Source organism: Orycteropus afer, unplaced genomic scaffold (assembly GCF_000298275.1).
Source record: "Orycteropus afer afer isolate SDZICR_OR568_19922 unplaced genomic scaffold, OryAfe1.0 scaffold00061, whole genome shotgun sequence".
Lineage (NCBI taxonomy): Eukaryota > Metazoa > Chordata > Mammalia > Tubulidentata > Orycteropodidae > Orycteropus > Orycteropus afer.
The window spans coordinates 224865-241679 of record NW_006921648.1 but is presented as its reverse complement, the minus strand read 5'-3'; the positions used below and the strand labels follow the sequence as shown (position 1 = coordinate 241679).

At 61.7% G+C, this 16815-nt stretch overlaps 2 protein-coding genes across 2 annotated transcripts in view; one reads left to right on the top strand and one right to left on the bottom strand.

Moving 5' to 3' along the window:
• The window catches only part of TMEM204 (transmembrane protein 204), a 7960-nt gene extending 825 nt beyond the window's left edge, over nucleotides 1-7135 (bottom strand). Inside the window, exons 1-2 of the mRNA XM_007939511.1 lie at nucleotides 6856-7135; nucleotides 3630-3785 (exon numbers count right to left, since the gene is read on the bottom strand). Coding sequence (XP_007937702.1) covers nucleotides 3630-3785; nucleotides 6856-7135 — 436 coding nt within the window. The remainder of the gene's footprint in view (nucleotides 1-3629; nucleotides 3786-6855) is intronic.
• Nucleotides 1-16815, top strand: part of IFT140 (intraflagellar transport 140) — a 68353-nt gene that overhangs the window by 41006 nt on the left and 10532 nt on the right. The window contains 5 exon segments of the mRNA XM_007939646.1: nucleotides 13981-14158; nucleotides 14486-14676; nucleotides 15212-15307; nucleotides 15521-15653; nucleotides 15936-16079. Of these exon segments, the coding sequence (XP_007937837.1) occupies nucleotides 13981-14158; nucleotides 14486-14676; nucleotides 15212-15307; nucleotides 15521-15653; nucleotides 15936-16079 (742 nt within the window).

Below are 16815 nucleotides of genomic sequence, written 5' to 3'. Positions count from 1 at the left end.
AGAGAGGGCCGTCGGAGACCAGGACAGAGTCAGAGACCAGGACAGAGCCTGCAAGGCAGAGAGGACCGTCGGAGACCAGGACAGAGCCTGCAGGGCAGAGAGGACCGTCGGAGACCAGGACAGAGCCTGCAGGGGAGAGAGGGCCGTCGGAGACCAGGACAGAGCCTGTAGGGGAGAGAGGGCCATCAGAGACCAGGACAGAGCCTGTAGGGGAGAGAGGGCCGTCGGAGACCAGGACAGAGCCTGTAGGGGAGAGAGGGCCGTCGGAGACCAGGTGCACGTCCCCCACCCCATGGGTCAGTCCCCTGAGCCTGAGGGGCCCTGGCCAGGCCTTGTGGGGACTCCGGCCCATGTCTCAGCCAAACCCAAGCTGGCCTCTCCTCAGAGGCCATGAGGGTGCCCGCCGCACCAAAGCCCCGAGAGCGTGACAGACGGTGACCCCCGAGTGTTATGAACAGTTCAAGTGGAAGCCGGCCTGGCTGCCTTGTGCCCCCAGCAGAAGCGGCCCGGCCGGGCCCAGGTTCCCGTTCAGAAGAGTATTCTCCTGCTTGGATTCTGCCTTTCAGGTGAAGGAGAGGTTTTGTCTTAGACTCCCGACAGCCCCACTTCAGTGTGCTGGGGGAGGCACAAGGGCCGTGGTGTGGGTGGGACCAGCCACGGGGCAGGCCTGTGGGGACACAGCGTGGCTCCCCCACATGCACACAGACGCAGTGATACTGCCAGCCGCCCCGGAGGAGGGCTGTGACTCAGGCCCCTCGCGGAAGCAGGAGGAAGGAAGCACGGGCGGACTCGGCCCCCCTGCAGGCTGAGCCGGCCCCGCACCACAGCCGCTCACAGGAAGGAGCGGCTTGCTTTGGAAACAGGAGCTGCTGAGCCGGGACCCGTGCCATGGGCAGAAGCCACGTGTCTGCAGATGCCGCTCCCAGGGCCCCGAGGTGCCACTCGAGACTTCTGTGCCTTCAAGGTGGCACGCCGCCATGTCCGTAGGGAAGTGGGGACAGTGGAGGGTTTTGCTCTGGACGCTGAGTCTGCCACCGAGATGGCCGAATGCCAGAGTCCACAGCCGTCACGATGCACCGTCACCCTGACCACAGAGCACCACGCCTTGCCATGGCACTTGAACCAGGTGCAGGTATCTCTCTGAGACTGTCAGATGGGGCCTGGGGGTCACGGGCCAAAGCACCCCCTTTGAAGATCCGGTGTGGACCCCGTGAAGCTGCAGCTGACACTCAGCCTGTCCCACCTGAAGCGCTGTCCTCAAGCCGCGTTGAGCCAGTCCTGGACGACAGCCACGGGCCCAGGGCCCCGGAGCAGGGGGAGGGCCCTGGCTTTAGAAGTGAGGAGCTTGGCCAGGTTCTCCCCGACAGGACAGGGCCCCACCGCTCCATGGAGCTTCCACTGGGCTCTGGCTGGAGCCCAGAATCTGAGCTCAGAGACCCAGGGCACGTCCTGGCGTGGAGCTAAGGATCCTGTGTGGGTGCTGTCCCAGGCTTAGGGCAGGTGCTGCAACCCTGGAACGTCTATGAGCCTGTGACGGGGCAGTCACAGGGCAGGGGTCACTTTCCCACAGTGCAGGCAGCTTGGGGACAGCCCTCCACCCACACACGCTGGCGCTCTGACCTTCTCCCCTGGCGTCTGGGGGAGCATGGCGCCCCCTCAGGCTGTGGCAGCCGTAGCCACGAGAGGACCAGGGGACACAAGGCTGCAAGGAGGGGACACGGGAGCTCCCAGATCAGTGTCCGGCCTCCACACGCCCGTCCCAGCAGCTCCTCCAGGGACCCAGGGGGCACAGGGCGCCACCTCCTGCGGGCTTGGCCTCATCCTGCCATCTATGCACACAGCCCACACGTGGGTGGCTGGACCAGCCAAGGACTGCAGTCGCTGGCTTGTGCCCCAGAAGGGTCTCAGGAAGAAGAAGCCTCCGTTTTGGGTCCCTGTGCTCCTGAGCCTGACCAGGAGGGAAAACGGAGAGGAGGGAAAAGGCCTACAGGAGCCTGCTCGCGATGCCATCTCCGACGGACGGACCGTGGGGCCACACCCGGCACCGCGCTCCACACAGCAGCTGCCCTTGGGCCCAGGCTGTCGGCTTACCCCACCTGCCCACCTTGCTGCCTTCCGGTGGGGAGCTGGCTGTTGTAGGGCCTGGGTCCCAGCAGGAGTGGGAATGCACGTCCCTTCTCACCCGACGGGTCCAGGCAGAACGGGGCAGAGAACAACTTTGGCAGCATGAAGGAGGTTGAAAACAGCCAGGAAAGAAGCACTGCCACGTGTGGACCCAGCGGGTCAGGCTTGTCGCCCTCATGTCACTCCTGGGGGCCCCAGCTTGCGAGCAGAGGCAGCCGGGACCAGGTAAGCGAGCATGGTCCGTCCCAGGAGTGTCTGTGGAGCAGGCAGCAAGGGAGAAGCTGTCTCCTCGATGCTGGGCAGGACTGGGGTCCTCCCAGTGGGTAGTTACACTCTCCCACCAGTGCCAGACCCTCCAAGCCCCTCGGGACTGTCTCCAGGAGCTCCGGCCCCGCGCCTGCCCCAGCACAGGGACACGCGCGGCTCGGCGTGCACAGGTGGCCGCGGCATCGCCTCTCCCACAGCAGGATATCCTGGCGCCCAGCAGTCTCTGCCGGCTGTTTAGAACAGTCCAGGCACCGGAAAGAACCTCGCTCTAAAATTAGCCCCAGAAGAAAGGCACCGCTCCGCTCAGGCACTGTTTGTCAGTGGAGCGCGTCTAAACAGGGCCGCGTGTTTCCTCACCGGGAAAACAGGCTGCAGGGTGACTGCAGGGTGGCTGCAGGGGTGGCAGAGACAGCCCACCTGCCCAGCACTGTCTGAACAGAGTCAGGTCCAACTTTTCGGGGGCTGTCCAGCCTCCCAGTCTGGACTGCGGCCTCACAGGACACCCAGGCTTCAGTCAACAGGGCCGTTCCCAGTTCCTCGCAGGTGTGCACATCGTCACACATGGTACCGTCTTGCTCTAAAACAGCAGCTGGCAAGAAAGAGGATCCACCTCGACGTCCCCAAGCCTGCGGCCTCCTCGTCGTCCCAGGTGAGGCTCTGGAGGAGGCCTCGGGCCAAGCAGCGGCCCACGTGGGTCTGCAGGAAGCCTCGAGCCGGGCCGTGTCTACCGAGGTCCAGCTGCCTTGGTTTCCCTTCTGCCGCTGAGCGGCTCTCCTCCCTCCCGATGCTACTCCACGGACTGGAACCCATCAGCCCCTACTAGGTGGCAGTGTTGGCAGGACCCAGGGAAGCAGGCCCTCAGGCTCTTGTCCCTAAGCCCGCTGACATCTGTGACACGTGTGTCTTCACCCGCAGTCACATGGAGGGCAGAGGCAGTTGGAGACAGTGAGTTCTGACCACTCCACCACCCCCAGGCACAAAGCATCGACCCACGCCAGCCACTTCCCACCCCCACACCCCACGCCACAACAAAGATGCTGTCCTCAGGCGGCCCCTGCATCACTGGCCCTGCCACCATGTCGCCCGCGTGCTGCCAGAATTTAAAACCCAGAATGCAAAGCCGGGTGAGGGCTCTCACCCCCATGGTGTGCGAGCCATGCGCGGCCGTCACGGTGGGATCCAGCAGCCCCTCCCCAGGCTGCTGTCCGGGCCCCGGTTCCCCACCCACAGGTACTCACTTGCCAGCTGGAACGCCGCGGCCATGGCTTCCTCCCAGCAGGGGGACTCAGGTGATGGCAGTGGCAGGCCTGCCAGCCCCAGCACGAACGTGAGCTGACCCACCGCAAGTGCCGCTGTGGCCACCAGGTTGCAGACACGCATCATGTCAAACTGCACTGTGGGGGGTAGGGGGGAGGTCAGCAGGTTCGCAGCCCGCCCCAGGGTGCCTCTGTAAGATCAGAACCCTCAACCGCGAGGAAGCACCCTACAGAGCTTCCCGGAAGTGTCCCCCCGCACACATGACCCCTAGTGCGTGGAGGCCGGCCATGCCCACCCCCACCGGGTCAGGCCTTCCACATGCCTTTCATCAGCTCAGGAAAGCGCGTCCCTGGTTGGACACGCTGCACTTTCTGGGCCTGAGTTGCACCCCTGCCCATGAAGGCGAGCTCAGGGGAGCATAGGCCCACTGAGCTGGGGTCCCCATTCCCTAGGATCTTCCTTCTGCCCTGCATCTCGTCCAGCTCCTGGGATCCCGGTGCACGCAAGCATCACGTGAGGGCCGTGCCCTTGGGGACAGGCATCCTTACAGGCAGCACGGGTGACTTGTCCAGGGTCTCTCACGGCCACTAGGGGCCCAGCCAGACCCACGCCCCTAGCACCAAAGCCTCTTCCCCTCAGCCCTGCGGAGAGGACACGGCGTGTGGCCAGACACCGACAGTGCACGCCTGTAGCTACAGTTCACTCTGAAGCCGCGGGTCAGTTGAGCAGAGTGCTGAGGACTCGGGGCGCTGAGGGAGAGCCTGGGGCCCTCGGCTCTGGGCCCTGTGCTGTGTGTGCAGCGCCCACGGGGTGTGTCTGCTCTCCCCGGGCACCCTCTCCCCAGTGGCCCCCAGGCCGTGTCTGGACAGTCTAGGGGTCTGGCTCCCATGACGGACAGTGTGTGGACTCAGGACAGAATCCTGGGACTGTTTGCTCTGCAGCACATACGTGCTTCCCCAAGATGCTGAAAATAGGTTCCAGGTGCCAGAGAAGACGTGTGGCCTCCGTGTGCGTGCACGTGTCACCCAAAGTCCACACCAAAGCCTCAGAGTGTGGACTTCTGGACTTGGTCCGACCTGGGGTGGGCGTGGATACCTGAGGAGATGAGGCGGGGTCAAGCCCTCCAGGAACCTGGCCTGCATGCCAAGCCGGTCACAGTCCCGGGACACCAGAGGCTGAGCCATGCAGCCTGGTGGCTAGAACCTTCTGCCCCCTCGGGAAGCATTACGCTCTGGCTGGCTTTGTCCATGTCACGCTACCATGGCTCCTTGGGAACCATCCTGTCAGTGGCAGTGTTGCCGTTCAGCCCGTTTCATGAGAAGTCCCTGTGGACCTTGCTGTTTTCAGCACACTCCCTGCTCAGAACCCACGGGGCTGCTTCCAGGCCGCCCAGGGAGCTCGTGTGGTGGGGAGGAGACACGCAGGACAGGTGGGGGGATGGGGCAGGCAGGTGAGTCCTCTGAGGGACTCTGAGCACGCAGGTGAGTGGGTACAGTGGGCCTTCGGAGGCGGGAAGTTGGGCCTGGGAGGGCTCTAGGCCCTTGATGTGGTCACAGGGAGCCATGTCAGTGGACGCCTTGGGGACACCTTGAGAACAGATGGGAGGAAGGGACGGGGCTTTGCGGTGGGGGTTGGGTGACAGGACATCACTTGTGGGAGCCCGTGGAGCTCTAAGCTGGAGCAGGTCTGGTGGTGTCTGGGAATGATGTGTGGGGAAGAGTGGGCCTCCTTGGCCTGTGGTGACAAGTCCTCAGTACATGGATTGCAGGATTTGGGGAAGGGGGACCAAGACGCCCCAAAGGCATGTCCCCTGCCTCCCAGGCACTGGCCTGGCAGTGCGGCGCAAAGTGGCACTGGATTGTACTGGGAGGGCCAGGGTTAGCGGCGGGTGGACAGACGTGGGGTGCGGTCCAGGTGGGCGCCTTCCCCTGGGGGCCTCTGGTATGAGTCTCATCCCAGCCGTCGCCCGGCGCACGCTGCCCCGCCCCTCCGGCTGGCCCCGCCCAGGAGCCCCTCGGAGGCCCCTCTGCGCGGTGGCGCACGCAGGCTCGGACCCTCCCTCTGGCTCCGCCCGTGAGCCCTGCAGAGGCCTCTCGCAGCCACGCAGGCTCCATCCTTCTCCCTTCTTGCTGGCTCCGCCGCGGAGCCTCCGCAGAGGCCCGTTAGGGCGCGCGGGCTCCATCCCTCCGCCTGTCTGCCCTGGAGCCCCGCAGAGGCCCCTCGCAGCGCACGCTGACTCGGTCCCGCCCTCGGTCTGCCCGGGAGCCCTGCAGAGGGCCCTCGCGGCGCACGCTGGTGGCGCCCAGGAGACTTGGAGGCGTTGCACGTGCTTCAGTCTCAAACGGAGCTCTTGCAAGCAGGACAGGCAAGGCCAGGGGGCCTGCAGCCGGGCGGTGCGTGAAGCCCAGGCCGCCATGGGCACTAGGTGCTTGTAACCTCTGCGTGCTCTCCTCGTGAGCTGTGACGTGGGCACGATGGTCCCTGCACACGAGTCCGTGGCGCACACGGCGGGCATGGGGACAGGGCTCTGGTCCATACAGGCACACGCACAGCCCACGCTGTGATGTGCAGCCATCCGGAGGCATCCGCGGCGCTCCCTGCCAGGCCCGGCACGTTCTTCAGTGCACATTTTAGGACGTTTGGGCCGATGCATTTGCTGGCGTTGAAGCGGAGAGTACCTGGGCCCTTCCTCACGGGGCTTGCGTCTTGGCAGACGCGCTTGCGTTAATTTGGGTGCCCGTAACGAGTCTCTCCTGATGGCTAACACGCCTCAGCTTCCAGAGTGGCAAGGGACCATGCTGGGATCCCCGCGTCCACCCGTGGGAGCTGGAAGTCCCTACCTGCCTTCATCATCCCCGCCACACGCTTCAGCCCCTCCCCCTTACGTCCAAAGCAGTCCTCAGAGACCGGAAGGGGCGTGCAGACAGCCCCAGACAGTAACCTTCTTGGCTTTAGTCCCCAAATACTCATGCTAATGACAAGCGTGTGTCCTGTCAGAGGATCCCCGGGAGAATCCCCCACTTTCCAAGCAGACTGCTGGGGGGAGAGGTGGGGAAGGCAGCGGCTGCCCTTGGGGACCCCAGGGCTGGCACTCAACCTCTGCCCCCGACCAGACCTGCCCACAGAGTCTCACGGGCCCTCTGCCCCCGACCAGGCCCACTCACTGCATCTTGTACCCCCAAGGCCCCAGGCCTCCTTTGGACTTACGTTTGACTGTGGCTCGCGCCTCCTGGAAGCCGGCTGCTTCGGAGCCCCAGCCCAGGGCCTCACAGTCGGGCTCCTCAGGCTGCCCCGGCCTGGCAGCAGGGCCCGCCCCCCCGCGCACCCTGTCAGGCAGCCAGCAGGCCCTCCAGAGCCCCACGCTGCGCCGACGCCCGTCCTCCAGCGTCTGGTGCACCCAGTGGGGGGTGAAGGCCGCCACGTTGTTGAGCACCAGAGAGACGAGGGCCACCAGCACGGCCGAGGCCACCAGCTTCTGGACGGTCATGGCCGGCGCCGCGCTGTCCGCTGTGCAGGAAACCCAGAGGCGGGGACCGAGGGGACCGAGGGGACCGAGCGAGTGCTGGGCGGCTAGAGGACGTCTCCGCTCATTCTTGGGGCTCAGCAGGGCCGCGGGGTCCCCACGTGTCGACGCTGCTCACCCAGCTTCCTGCGCCTGGAGCAGAGCCAGGCCGGTGGGGGGCGCCCTAGCCACAAGGCCCATCCCGAGGATGGAGAGACAGCGAGGGCCCAGGGTCGCGCACGGGACTCGGCGACCAGAGCGGGCGGTGGCTCCTCGTGCCTGTTGCAGACGGCAGGAAACAAAGTAACTCAGGAGCTGGCCGCAGGGGTGTCTTGTCCTGGCTCCACTCCCTGGACCAGCCTGCTTGTAGGCCCCCTTAGGAGAGCTGCCAGGATGGGGCAGGGTGAGACGCTGGTGGTCTGTGCCCGCGTCCTATCCCGGAGCTGCCGCCGCTGTGAGGTGCGGTCCCAGAGGCAGCGGGGCTGCCGCGAGGCAGGGTGTGTGTCTGTGCGTGTGCGCGCGCGCGTGCTCCCAGGCGCTTCCCGGCCTCTCAGCAGAGAGGAAATGAATGTTTTTGAGGCTGTTTTTGGTGAGTCAAGGGCGTAGCCAACTGCAGCAAACCCTGCTGGCCAGACACCGACAGGACGCGCTTCCTGGGAGGAAGCGCCGGCGCCCCCGAGGCTGCCCCTCCCACCCCGCAGGCTGCAGGGGCCTCGAGCCACGCTGCCTCCTGGGTCCCTCGCAGTCACCCAGCGGCCACCAGAAGACACAGGCACCCCCTGCACGCACCAGGCCTATCCTGGGGTCCAGTCACCCAGAGGGCCACACGCAGGGAAGGGGAGGGGCGGGGTCATGTCTGCTGTGGGAGGAGTGGGCTGCCCCCAGAGACCTCCACGAGGGTCTGGGTGTGTGGCCCTGCCTTGGCCCTCAGGTCTGCCCGTGCAGCGCACAGTGGGACCACGGCCCGAGGGCGTCTGCACGTCGATTCCTCAGGGTTTCACCCGATGACAGTGTTTGCATCAGCATTAGTGGTGGTGAAGCCCTCCCCAGTCGTGTGCCCAGCCCCCCTGCCCCCCTCCCCAGTCGCAGTCTGCTCAGTGCTCTGTCCGCTTTCATGCCCTCCGTGCCTCCTCTCCTGCCAGCACCTCTGTTGGGAGTCTGTGAGGAGGCCCGGCCGCAGCAGGCGCCTGTCAGACGACCCTGGATGCTGTCCTGCCAGTGGCCCTGACTGGGGAGGGGTCTCCATGGCACTGGTCCGAGGGGCCTGCGTGGCCAGCAGCTTTGCACAGCATGGATTCTTCCAGAAAGCCAAGCCCACCCCATCTGCAGCTCCTCAGATTGTATGACCCGTGGATGTGAGAAGTGCAGGGGCCTGCTGAGAACAGGAAGTTAGCTGAGCTGTCCATGTCTTGGGGTCTGTGTGGTCACACAGCCCCCGATACCACAGCAGAGGCAAGCGTCCCTAGCTCAGACGCCCCACGGGGGATGCCTCAGGGATGCCATGAGCCTGCAGGTGCTCCCACCCTTGTCTGGGGTCCCTGCATTGAGTCCAGGGCCACTCTGCCCGTCAGGGAGATGAACGGCACGGGGCACACACGGAGCCACACTGTGGACCGTGAGGACAGCTCTGGGGCTCCTTCCCAGGCCTTCTGCCTGTTAGGGTAGGAGCCGTGTGTCTTCAGATGTCGACAGCTGACGTTCCATCTGAGGTGCACTGCACCCCTCCTAGCCCAGCCTCGGGACACGCAGTGGGGTGGGGGGACCAGGCCGTCAGTTCTCTGACCCGTGTGAAGAAAGACTTGAAGGTGGAGACCGTGGTTTCTCGCCTGCAAAACAAGCAAGGCACCGGTGTTCCTGCCAGACTGGCCTGTGACCTCCAGACGCACTTGGACGGTGTTGGAGCTGTAGCCGTGGTGCTAAGCAGGGGGATGCTGCAGGGTGCCCGCCAGCCCCACGGGGATGGGTGCCCATCTGCATCCAAAAGACGGAGGTGGCACACTAGCCTCAGAAAGGGCAGCACGGGTGTGCTGAAGGGGGTTGGCGCTCTGGCTCGAACCAGCAGAGGGGCACGGTCACCCGAGAGCAGCCATCCCATGTGTCTCAGCATCATTGACCTGGGTGGGGTCCTCAGAGGACACTGAGCCCAACAGTGCTGGGGAGAAGAGTTTACCCACTTCCCGGGACCTTGGCACAAAGGTGGCAGTGTGTGTGACACACTCAGGTGCACTTGCACATGTACACACAGACATGTATGTGCACATATAAACATACAGTCACACAGGTACAGGTGTGCACGCACAGACACAGATACTCCCATGCACCCATGCAGTCACACACATGCACAAGTGTGCAAGGCACATGTATACATTTGTTGTTGTTGTTAAGTGCCGTCGAGTCGTTTCCGACTCATAGCGACCCCATGCACAGCAGAACGAAACACTGCCCGATCCCGCACCAGCCCCACAATCCCTGCTATACTCGAGCCCATCATCGCAGCCACTGTATCAATCCATCTTGTTGAAGGCCTCCCCCTCTTTCGTCGACCCTCCACCCTACCAAGCATGACATCCTTCTCCAGGGAATGGTCCCTTCTTACAACATGACCAAAATAGGTGAGACGAAGTCTGGCCATTCTTGCTTCCAAGGAGCATTCTGGCTGCACTTCCTCCAGGACAGATCTGTTAGTTCTTTTAGCAGTCCATGGTACTTTCAGCATTCTTCGCCAGCACCACAACTCAACAGCATCAACTCTTCTTTGGTCTTCCCTATTCATTGTCCAGCTCTCACATGCATACAAGGTGATTGGAAATATGGCTTGTGTCAGGCGCACCTTCGTCCTCAAGGAGATATCCTTGCTCCTCAGCACTTGAAACAGTTCCTTCGCAGTTGACTTTCCCAATGCTACACGTCGTCTGATGTCCTGACTGCTGCTTCTGTTGGCATCGATTGTAGAACCAAGCAATGTGAATTCCTTGACAACCTCAATCTTCTCTCCATTGATTGTGATGCTGCTCATTGGTCCAGTTGTGAGGATTTTTGTTTTCTTTATGTTGAGATGTAATCCATACTGCAGACTGTATTCTTCAACCTTCATCAGTAGGTGCCTTAAGTCATCCTCACTTTCAGCAAGCAAAGTTGTATCGTCTGCATATCTCAGGTTGTTAATGATTCTTCCTCCAATCCTGATACCACGTTTTTCTTCATTATTCATTATTCATTATTCATTATTGACTATGCAAAGGCATTTGATTGTGTGGATCATGACAAATTATGGATAACATTGAGAAGAATGGGAATCCCTGAGCACTTGATTGTACTCATGAGGAATCTGTACCTTGACCAGGAGGCTGTCGTTCGAACAGAACAAGGGGACACTACATGGTTTAAAATCAAGAAGGGAGTGCGTCAGGGTTGTATTCTTTCTCCACATGTATACATAGGCATGCACATTTGTAGTTGCACAGGTGAGCATAGGTGCACATACGTGGATGCCACACATACATGGATGCACACACGTGCACAGGCACATGCAGACACACATGCATGTACATACATCCACACAGGTACATGAGGCATACATACACACAGGCACACATCTACATGCATATATACACACATGCACAGGCACACATACAGGTACATGTATGCACACATGCACAGGTACATGCAGGCACACTCGCATAGGCATACACATACGTGCACACATAGGCACAGGTACACACAGGCACAGGTACACAGGCACACATGCATAGGTGTGCAGACAGAGGTACACATATGCACACTAGTACACACGCAGTCACACACATGTCATGACCCCATCAGCAGCCCAGCCTGTGCTGTAGGGGCCGCCTGCACTGCATGCCCTCGGACAAACTACCACGTGTGCCCGGTCACACTCCCACAGGCAGCAGCTGGTGGGGGTGGCTGCACTGATACCCAGGTGTCCCCCCACCTCTGCATGTAGCACACCCCTCAGCAAAGAGAATACAGGTCCTTCTGGCACATGTGTGCACAGAGGCACACGTGATGTCCATCCAGGACACCTGGCTTCCAACTCCACCATGCCAAGGGCCCAGGCAGGGCACCACTGTTACCCACAGGGGACAGGCCCACAATGGTACTCATTCCCAAGACCCCCACCCAGTGTGCACCCTGCCTCTCCACTCACCAGATGCAGAAGAGGGCGTTCCCATGGTGACCAGGTGGGAGGAAGGCTTCCTCTCCCCCCTCTAGCTCTGAGCTGCAGCAGCTGTGGAATGCAGGGGGAGGGACCTCAGGTCAGCAGGTCGCCCACAGACGTGCTCTGCCTGCCTTGCCCTGCTCGGGGCTGCTCTGAGTTACACCCCTTGCCGAGTCAGGCTTCCTCAGGGTGTGCAGGGTGTGTGGGCGTGTGTATGTGGTGTCCTTGTTTGTGAGGGTGTGACCCTGTGTGAACATGTGTCCCTGTGTATACATGTGCCTGTGTGTGTGAGGTGGTGTCCCTATGTACGCGTGTGTTCTTGTAAGCGTCAGCGTGTATCTGTACATGACGGTGTGTTCCTGTTTGTGCCTGTGTGTCCGTGTGTCTTCGTGTGTGTGCCTGTATGTCTGTGTGTGCCTGTGTGCCTATGTGTGCATCTATGTATCTCTCTTTGTGTGCCTGCATGTCCCTGTGTGCTTCTGTGTATGTGTCTCTGTGTGCGTCTGTGTGTCCCTGTGTGTGCCTGTATATCTGTGTTTCCCTGTGTGTGCCTGTGTGCCCCCATGTCTGTGTCTGTCTGTCTGTCTCTGTGTCTCTGTGTGTCCGTGTCTCTGTGTGTGACTGTGTTTCTCTGTGTGTCCCTGAGTGTGTCTATGTGTGCCTCTTGTATGTCTGTGTGTGTCTGTATGCCTCTGTATGGGCCTGTGTCTGTGTGCATCCCTGTGTCTCTGTATGTCCATGTGTTGCCTGTGTGTGCATCTGTGTGCCTCTGTGTGTGCCTGTGTGTGCATCTATGTGTCTCTGTGTTTCCCTGTGTGTGCCTGTGTGCCCCCATGTCTGTGTGTGTGTGTCTGTCTCTTTGTCTCTGTGTGTGACTGTGTGTCTCTGTGTGTCCCTGTGTGTGCCTGTGTGTCTCTGTGTCTGTGTGTGTCCATCTGTGTGTGTCTGTGTGTCTGTTTGCCTGTGTCCCCCGTGTGTGCCTCTGTGTCTCTGGATGTGCCTCTGTGTCCCTGTGTCTGTGCCCATGTGTGTGTCTGCATGTTTCTTTGTCTCCCTGTGTGTGCATGTCTTTGTCCTTGTGTGTCTCTGTGTGTCCTTATATGTCTGCATGGCTGTGTGTGCCAGTGTGTGTCTTTGTCCCTGTGTGTGCATATCTGTGTGTCAGTGTGTGTCTGTGTCCTGTGTGTCTCTTTGTGTCCGTGTGGCTGCATGTATCTGTGTTTGCATGTCTGTGTGTGCCTATATGTGTGTCTGTGTGTGTCCCTGTGTGTCTCTGGATCCCTGGGTGTCTGCATGTCTCTGTGTGTCCCTGTGTATGACTGGGTCCCTGTGTGTCTGTGTCTCTGAATGTCTCTGTGTGTGCCTGTATGTGTGTCTGTGCCCTTGTGTATATCTGTCTGTGTCCCTGGGTGTCTGTATGTTTCTGTGTGTCCCTGGGTGTCTCTCTGTGTCTCTGTGTATGTCCCTATCAGTCTGTGTGTCTCTCTGTGGGCCTGTGTAGTACTGTTGCTGGTAGTAGAACAGGAAGTGAACTAGAGAGAGTGAGCCCGGGAGGACATGGTCTCTCTAACTCATCAGCCGTCACGCACACTGAGCTGTCTGTCTGGAAGGCCTCTTTGTCCAGGAGCCACGGGCTCAGCATTGGCCTCGAACAACCAGAGCCAGCCAGGTGCTGCCGGAGGACCAGCGCCCTCAGGTGGAGGGGCGGGGGGTGCACCACTTCCCCTGTGGGCCCTTCCACAGGTCGCCCATTTGCCCGTGAGCCACCTGCAGTTGGGTCCCCCAAAGCCTCACACCAAGCCAAACACACTCCGAGGACTTGGGCGGAAGCCTGGGCCAGCACCAGAAGGGCAGGGAGTGCGCCAGGGAATGAAGGCAGCACCGCTGCCCGTGAGGCCACATGCCTGCTGGGACCCATGCGTGTCTGCTCTGCATACTGTGTGGGGCCACATTCTTCACCATCCGAGGGGTGAGGGCCAGGCGTCACTGAGGGGATCTGCACTCCCACTGTCCCCAGACCAGGTGCATGCTGAGGCCCTGGGAGGTCTCACCCCACAGTGCTACCCTCTGATGACTGGGAGGGAGGTGATCATGGCCCATGTTCCCCACGGGGCCACTGTTCCTGGGGTCACCAGAGCTGCCATGTACCTCCTCTCAACACGGGAAGCAGGAGGTGCTGCTGTTGACCCAACTATGTGTGTGAGCATACGCATGTACATGACTGTGCGTGTATATACAGTGTGTACGTTCAGGATTGTGTCTGGTACGTGTGTACGTATGTGTGTATGGTCAGCGAGTGTGTGTGTGCACGTGTGACTGCATGTATTCATTGTGTGAGACAAAGAGGAACAGATGTGTGCTGGGCTGCAGGGAACGAGCACACTACAGGAGCCATCAGGACGGGACAAGTCTGCAGGGCCGCCAGCGGGGCCTGACGGGAAAGGCTGGAGTCTGGCCCCAGGCTACAGGAGCAGTGAGGGGGTGCCCACCTCTGAGTCCTCTTGGGGATGGGAGCAGTGACAGTGGGCTTGTGGTCTGCCATGTGGGAAGGGCCTGGGCATCACCCTGGTGCAACCCTTCTCGGCCTGGCGTGTCTGGGGAGGGGAGGGAGGGGGACACGCAGCCTTGAGTCTCCCACCTGGTCCTGCAGCGAGGCCGTCTGGGAGAACATGGCACGTATGTGTGTGAAGACCCAGCGGCTGGATGTGGCCCGCGTGTGCCTGGGGAACATGGGCCATGCCCGTGGAGCGCGTGCCCTGAGGGAGGCTGAGCAGGAACCCGAGATGGAGGCCCGTGTGGCCATGCTGGCCGTGCAGCTGGGCATGCTGGTGAGTGGACGGGCAGACAGCCACCACCTCCAGGGGACCTGCGGGGAGGGCGCCATAGGCTTCAAGGAGACAGGCTGCTCTGGATGTCAGTCTGTCTCAGTCCCTCTGTCTCCCCCACATCTCTCTGATCTCGGCTTTTTCTCCAGACACCTGGTCTCCTTGCCCCAGCTGTGCATGGTTTCCCGGGCACCCCGTGTGCTCTCCCTGCTTCCTGCCTGACCTTGTCCTTGCCCGTCCTCATCCTTGCTGTGTGTTGGGTGTCTCTGTCGTGAGCGCGCTCTCCCGGCCCGGCCATGTGGTCTCTGACACGGGCTCCATGCTCTCCAGGAGGATGCTGAGCGGCTTTACAAGAAGTGCAGACGCTACGACCTCCTCAACAGGTTCTACCAGGCTGCGGGCCAGTGGCAGAAGGCCATAGACGTGGCCGAGCAGCACGACCGTGTGCACCTGCGCACCACCTACTACAACTACGCCAGGCACCTGGAGGCCAGCTCCGACTGCAGCCTCGCCCTCAGCTAGTGAGAGCCAGGCGGGGGAGGGAGACCTGGGGGCCCCCGGGCACGGCACGTAGCCACTGTGGCCTCGTCTCTGATGCTTCCAGTCCCCTCGTCCGCCTGGCTGGGGCTCAGCACCTTAGAGGTGCACAGTGGGATCTCTGGCCAGTGGGGGCCCCGCCGCAGGGGCCCCTGAGGGAACATATGTTGGTAGCGTTGGGAACTGCAGAGAGGCCGCCCTCCTGGGTCCTGGCCTGGCCTCGGTTTTCCATGGATTAGAGAGACCCAACTTCCCTGTAAGTGTTGATGCTAGCACACTGGTGGGGCCCGCAGCCCATGAGGACAGGCATGTTGTCAGCATGCTCACGTGCCACTAACCCTGCCACCAAGCAGACCCCCAACATGCGGCCCCCACAGCCATGTGTGAGCACCACGGGGGCCCTACCACCCAGACCACATCCCTGACCCCCACCCACCACAGCCCAGATGTGCCCTACAGCACGGCCTCTCAATGCACCCTGCTGTCGGGGACTGAGGCCTCTCTCTGCCCCCCTCCCAGCTACGAGAAGTCAGACACCCACCGCTTCGAGGCTCCCCGGATGCTGGCAGATGACCTGCAGTCCCTGGAACTGTACATCAACAAAATGCAGGACAGGTGGGCACAAGGGCGGTGTGGCCATGGAGGGGCCGTGTGGCCAGGGAGGGCCTGTGTGGCCAGGGAGGGGCCGTGTGGCCATGGAGGGCCGGTGTGGCCAGGGAGGGAGGGGCCGTGTGGCCAGGGAGGGGCAGGTCAGCAGGAGGCGGGACGGGTGGGTGGGGCAAGTGCAGGTTCCAGGTGGGAAGTGGGCTCACTCCCGGGCCCCCGCAGGACCCTGTGGCGGTGGTGGGCGCAGTACCTGGAGAGCCAGGGAGAGATGGAGGTGGCCCTGCACTACTACGAGCTGGCGCAGGACCACTTCTCCCTAGTGCGCATCCACTGCTTCCAGGGCAACGCCCAAAAGGTGAGTGCCCCCCGGGGGCCCCGCGGGATGCACAGGGAGCGACTTGTGCAGGTCTCCACAGGCGGGGAGCGTGGAGGGGGCAGCCTGGGCGGGTGTCCGCAGGGGCGCCTGGCCAAGCGGGGTGATCTGTATGGGTCTCCACAGGCGGGGCGTACAGGGAACGGCCTGGGCGGGTGTCCGCAGGTGGGGCACGTGGGGGGCGATCTGTGTGGGTTGCCACAGGCATGGAGCGTGGTGGGGGGCAGCCTGGGCGCGCGGGGCAGCCTGTGCGGGTCTCCGCAGGCAGCCGAGATCGCCAACGAGACGGGAAACTGGGCAGCGGCCTACCACCTGGCGAGGCAGTGTGAGAGTCAGGAGGAAGTGCTGCAGGCCGTGCACTTCTACACGCGTGCGCAGGCCTTCAACAACGCCATCCGTCTCTGCAAGGTGGGTCACCCTCGGGACATCCCATGGTGGGGCAGGCTTTGGGGTACACAGGAAAGGCTGAAGCTGTAGCCCCCCACTACCTCCCCAAAAGTCCTCCCTCCACTCAGCCCCCCATCCCTGTCCCTCTTGCCAACCCTGCCCCTCTTCAGTGTCTTGCCCCCACTCCCCAGGCCCAGTCCCTGCTGATACTATGGTAACAGGCTCAGCCCTTAGAACAAGCCCATGACACTGTGTGTGGGGTCCTCAGCAGCAGCAGAGTGGTAGCTTACCCCACAGAGAGAGTCCTGCACAGCCCTGCAGGCCCAGGTCCCATCAGGTGTCCGCAGGGCCACGCTCCCAGGTTCCAGGGAGGTCCCTGCTTCTTCCAGCTCTTGGTGGCCCTGGCGTTCCTTGGCTTGTGGCCGCATCTCTCTGACCTCTGCTCCCAGCACCACCCGGCTGTCTTTCCTCTGTGTCCTCATCCCCTCTGTGACTCTTCTTTTTCACAAGGATTAGCACCCACCCTTGTTCATGATGATCAGACATTAAGCTAACTGAAGCTTCTTTCCAAACAAGGTCAGGTTCACAGGTGCAGGGTTAGGGCTTCAACAGTCACAACCAGAAAATCCGAAACCCACAGCCATCATGTCAAATCCAACACAGCGCCCCTAGAGGACAGAGTGGAACTGCCCACAGGGTCTCCAAGGCTGTCAGTCTTCACAGAAGCAAAGCCCAAACTACACCCACTGCTGTGGAG